This window comes from Elephantulus edwardii, unplaced genomic scaffold (assembly GCF_000299155.1).
Source record: "Elephantulus edwardii isolate Elephantulus edwardi_28Jun2011 unplaced genomic scaffold, EleEdw1.0 scaffold00016, whole genome shotgun sequence".
NCBI classification, from domain to species: domain Eukaryota; kingdom Metazoa; phylum Chordata; class Mammalia; order Macroscelidea; family Macroscelididae; genus Elephantulus; species Elephantulus edwardii.
The window spans coordinates 18179055-18184654 of record NW_006399766.1 but is presented as its reverse complement, the minus strand read 5'-3'; the positions used below and the strand labels follow the sequence as shown (position 1 = coordinate 18184654).

Below are 5600 nucleotides of genomic sequence, written 5' to 3'. Positions count from 1 at the left end.
GCAGCTCTTAAGGTTGCAAATTTTTTGCTGCCTTTCATGTCAGGATAGTTCGGGGAACACTTGGAAGAACAGTGACATATCAGAGTTTGGGTCTCAGTGCTGAGTCCAGCAGAAGCAAAAAGTGAAAAAAAGACTTGGGACACAAAGACCAAACCTCTGAGCTAGTCTCGGCTGCCTCTGCTAATTTTCTTTGGTTCATGGCAGAGATCCCACCTTCTGGGGGTTCAAACCCATCAGCAGCTCCAAAGAGAGAAAGAAAGGCAATCTCCTCCCATCACCTATGAGTTGGAACCAACCTAACAGGAATGAATTTGACTTTTTGAGAATTTTTGTTCCTCACCTGCTGTTGTGGCATGTCAAGTTCTCTCTGTAAGTCTTCTACCAGCGCCAGCACCCTTTCCCTGTTCTCTGGCTGACTGAGCCTCACCCAGGTCTCTATCTTGGTGGGCAGGATATTTAGGAACTGCTCCAGCACCAGCAGCTCCACGATTTCCTCCTTAGAACGAATGGCTGGCATCAGCCACCGGGAGCAAAGCTCCCAGAGGTTGTTAAAAACCTCACGAGGCCCAGCAGCTTGCTGGTATTGGAACTGCCTGAAGCGCTGACGGAAGACTTCGCAGTCGGTATCATACTGCTTGAGCGTGGAGCCATGATTCAGGGAAGACTGGATTGCGCAACCCAGAGACACAGCCATCGCTCTCTTCCAGAAACTTGGAACTTGCGAGTGACTGAAGAATTATCGAAAGCTGAAGCTAAGGAAAATAGAAGAAAGGAGAAACAGCAGTGACTAAAAGGGTGTACTACTTACTGTCTTACCTTACTTTTCACCAAAGCTCTCAAACAGAAGCTCTTCAATCTTTTTAGTGGTTTCAAAACTCACCTCTGGGGGAGAAAAAAAAGACACTTCTATTCTACAAAGGTTAATGCCATTTCAAAAGGTTTACAAACTCTGTCACCCTTGACCCTTCTACAACTGTGTTGTGCTGATAGGTGCAAGGCCTACTTGGTGATTTAAGGCCATTCAAAATAAAGACATAGCTGCTTCAGACACACAAACTGTATCTCAAGTGTTCAAAAGTGGAATATTATAGCAGGCAGCTTGACTCTAGAGTTCTGAAGCCCTTTAGGGAAGAACACACCCTTCCACACCCCCATCTATAAGAGTGCAACCTCATTAAAAATTTCACTTTAAATTAAAAAAATTTCACTTCAATTATTTTATATTAGAGTACAGCTAGGTCTCTGGTGACCTAATGGCAAGAAGCTGCTCTGAAATCCCAAAGGCACGTGGTTCGAGGTCACCAGCCACTCCCGGGGAGAAGGATGGGCAGTCTCCTCTCGTGCAATTAACTGCCTCTGAAAACCCGCTGAAGGGTCAGCTATGTGTTGTTTCTGACTCTATGGCACACAACAACAGGTCTGAAAAGAAGCAGAGTGGTAGCACTAACAACACTTGGGAATAACCTAAGTTCTATTCAGCATTAGGCTGAGCTGAGGGCTATGTTTGCCAGCTCAGCAGGCCACGAACCCCTCTCATTGTCCCCATTTCTAGGTATGTGTCCTGTGAAGATGCTTTCTTCAAAATGCCCTTAGGGGAATGGCTAAGGCCCAGTGGTGGTAACACACAGAGGTCTCAACAGTTCTCAAGTGCTGCATTTATTCATTTAATATGCCTCTGGATGCCTCTCCCTCTCTGCAGGAGTGAGAAACAAGGGGGTAAAAGATGCGCAGATCGTTTCACCTACTAAACCAAAATCAACGCTTATCTGCTACCACTGCTATCAAGTCAATTCCATCTTACATCAACCCTATCTATATACAGGATAGAGTAGAACAGTCTCATAGGGTTTTCACGGCTGTAATATTTACTGTCTTTGGGGAGCTCTCGTGGCCTAATGGCAAGAAGCTGCTCTGAAATCCTAGGGGGGTGTGGTTTGAATCCACCAGAGGTTCTGGTGGAGAAGGAGGGGCAATCTCTTCCTGTACCAGTTAGATCTGATTTGATGGTACACACCCACAAAGTAAAAACATAAAAATCAAAATTTTTTTTTAAAAATTAAAAAAATATTTACTTTCTTCAGCCTTGTTTGGCACAGGGATTTAAGTATTTAGCTTCTAACTGAAATGTTGGACGTTCAAATCCACCAGCAGGTCCGTGGAAGAAAGGTGAAGCAGTCTACTTAAGCAAAGATTTACAGCCTTGGAAAATGTTTGAGGCTAACTGGTTGGAATCAACTCCACAGGCGGTATGCCACCAAATCAAAAGGCATTGCCATCGAGTTGATACCGACTCATAGTGACCCAACAATATTAATGGAAGGAGACTGATCATCTTTCTTCCGTTGACCAGTTGATGGGTCTGAACCACTCACATTCTGGTTCAACAGGATACCCATTGTACAACTTAAAATTGGCAAACATGAATGAATGGAAATCCAAAGTCTCTGTACATTTTCATTAAAATGGGTGATAATAAAAAAAATTGGCACACAAAACTTCACCATAAATGCTGCATGAATGATAATATCCCGGTTGTACAGTCTTAAGCAACTGACAAAACACGTCTGTGGACTCTGAGGAGATAACAGTTACGAGCATGTAATTTACAAAATGCTCTCTCCAGCCCCAACAGCATGGATGTGAACAGCAACACCCACGTAGCACAGAGTAAACTCATCTCCTGCGTTTGCGTCTGAAGCGACCGTCCAGTGGTTTACTGGGAGGCTGTAAATCCTAGAGATTGGCTAATTTTATCGCATGGAGATTAATGTGGATTAGAACCACCAGCGAGGTCCTTCCGGTTAGTAGCGAATCTCACTTAAGGACTGCGCCACCAGAGCTCCCTGGCTGTTCCTCGGAATCTTCTGATTCCCCAAAATGCAAGCAGCTCGCTGTTATGTGAGGGTAGCTGGTGACAAGCCACCCCAGCCCTTCCAAGCTCATCCCCAGTGGCTTCTGCACGCCCCCGAGCCACCCTCCAGCGCCACTGTCCACAGGTGTGTCCGCAGAGTAGCGCGAGGTGATCACGGAGCGGCGTGCAATGTAACCTGCAAAGCTGGCGTCCTCCGTTCTCCTTGGTGGCCTCCCGCAGACGCGTCCCAAAGGCACCCACAGATCTGCCTAGAGGAACCCCAGAGGACCAGCCTGAAGGAACCCCAGAAGATCTCTCTGATAGAACCTTAGAAGATAGCCCTAAGGAACCCCAGAAGACCCACCTTCCCTCAGAAGACTGCCCTAAGGAACCCCAGAAGATCAGTCCGAAGGAACCCCAAAGGAACAGTTTGAAGGAACAACGAAAAACCCCCTGAAGGAACCCCAGACGACCAATGTGCTAGAACCTATACAGGAACAAGCTGAAGGAATTCAGGGAAGACCCCGGTGGGGGGCGGGGGGGGGCGGGCTTACCACCCAGGTTGAGGCATCCACCTTGGGTTCCCAAACCAGCCCTCTGAGGAATTTGGAGGAACCCCACAGCATCCAACTAACCAAGGCGGGCTCCCCGCTGCCCCGCTCCGCTCCACGCCGCCGCTCTGCGCCGCTCCACCACTCCTGGGCTAACGTGCTCGCGGACTCACGTGCTTGTGGAAGGGGGAAATTGGCCTGGCCTTCCCAGGATCCCCCTGGGGCCCACGGGGCTGAGGTTGCGCCTCCGACTGGCCCCGCCCCCGGGGCGGGGTGGGGGTGGGGGGACCTGGAGCTGGGATCTCCTGAGGAATGGAACACCGCCTGACTCACTAAGTCCATGCTGTCCCTGAAAAAGAAAACCCACTTTCAACTCCCTGCTGCCTAGTCAGAGCTGACTCTGAGCTGCCCCTCCGTGGAGGCTATAAATCACACCTTGGGAGATTTCTCCGTGGGGGCGCCTGGTGGGTTCAAAACGGGCTTAATCACTAGTACAACTAAGTGAAGACTAGGCCACAAGGGGGTAGGTGATTCTTAGGAGAATTGAAAATGCCATTCCCTCAGCCTTGCCAGTGCACTGCTTTGAGTTTGTTCTACTGGGGTCTGGACAACTGATGTGTGTACACTTACTTTCCACCTGAATGGGAAGATTTCACCTAGTGTTTCTACCAATTCTCTCAACCCAACTCTCTCTCTCCTCTCCTGGGATTCCAATGAGATGCTGGTGGGTGTTTCATTGTCCCATGGATCAGTGAGGAGGAATGGCCGCCATAATCAGGGCACCACACAGCTGTGCGCTGGCCCATGCGCGAGAGAATGGCAGGTGTCGGGGTGGGAATTGCCGAGTCCTTGACTACCGCCAAGTGTGGATGGGGTGGTGACACCGAGGAAAAGCCTTGTCATTGTCTAGGTCAGTCTTGAAAAGCCACATGGCTCCTTACCACTTTCCAGAGCTACAAATTTAATATAAACATGTTCTTATGACCTACATGTACTTATGACTTATATGTTGTACTTATGACCTGTGTACCCATTCTTCTCGAGGTTAGCCACAATTTGTTGCCAACAACCTGTGCTATGCAGACGACACAACCTAGCTTGCCGTAACTAAGGAGGACCAGAGGCACTTGCTGCAGAAGGTCAAAGACTGCAGCCTTCAATGTGGATTGAAGCTCAAGAAGACAAGGATTCTCACCACTGGACCAATTGGCATCTTCATGATGGATGGAGAAGAGATTGAGGTTGTTAACAATTGCAGCTTACTCAGCTCCACAATCAAAACTCTTGACACAGCAGTCAGGAAATTAAAAGATTAATTGCATTGGGAAAATCTGCTGTCAGGGGTCGCACCAGAGTACTGAAGAGCAATGATGTCAGTCTTGAGTCTTAGGTGCGCCTGATCCAGGCCATGGTCTTTGCAATTACTTGCTATACATCAGAAAACTGGACAATGACTAGGGATAATAGGAAGAGAATGTATGTCTTTGTGTTGTGGTGCTAAAGAAGAGTATTGAATATACCTGGACTGCTCAGAGAGCAAACAGGTCTGATCTAGAGAGGGTGACACCAGGCTGCTCCTTGGAGGCAAGGATTTTGAAGCTCCATCTGACATACTTTGGCCATATTTTTAGGAGAGGTAATTTCCTGGGGAGGGACATCATGGTTGGGAGGGTGGAGGGACAACACAGGAGAGGAAGACTCTGGATGAGATGGATTGACTCAGTGACTAGGGTAATGTGGTGGGTGTGTCAGAGATGATGAGGATAGGGCAGGCATCAGAGCAGTTGTAATTAGGGTAAACAGGGTCACTATGAGTCACAAGCGACTCAAAGGTACTTAACACAACACACACTCAAATATCTTTGCATAGTCAGTGAAGTACAGATATTCCTCTGGTACTCTTAGCTTTCGGCCAAAATCCAACTGACATTAGTGATAATGTCTCTAGGGCCACGACCTCTGCTAAATGTATTGTTCCGATTGCTTTTGGCTAATTTTTTTTTAATTAAAAAATTTAAAAGACAAAAGCATTTTTATTATAATAAGTTAATCTTGTGGGCATGTTTAGTTGGTTAGGGCAATAAGAGCCTCCACCACATTGCCCATGTGTTCCCGCAAGCTCCGTTCTGCTGCTGCTCTTGAGATTTCCATCTCAGTCATTATCAGTTCCAGATCTTCCTTCTTGATGGTGACTTTTG

At 47.6% G+C, this 5600-nt stretch overlaps 2 protein-coding genes across 2 annotated transcripts in view; both read right to left on the bottom strand.

The window, feature by feature from the left end:
- The window catches only part of LOC102862752 (zinc finger protein 449-like), a 3897-nt gene extending 3203 nt beyond the window's left edge, over positions 1 to 694 (bottom strand). The window contains exon 1 of the mRNA XM_006881888.1: positions 341 to 694. Coding sequence (XP_006881950.1) covers positions 341 to 694 — 354 coding nt within the window. The remainder of the gene's footprint in view (positions 1 to 340) is intronic.
- Positions 695 to 5466: 4772 nt separating this feature from the next.
- LOC102843594 (huntingtin-interacting protein K-like) overlaps positions 5467 to 5600 on the bottom strand; it is a 1401-nt gene continuing 1267 nt past the window's right edge. Inside the window, exon 4 of the mRNA XM_006881815.1 lies at positions 5467 to 5580. Within this exon, the coding sequence (XP_006881877.1) occupies positions 5467 to 5580 (114 nt within the window). The remainder of the gene's footprint in view (positions 5581 to 5600) is intronic.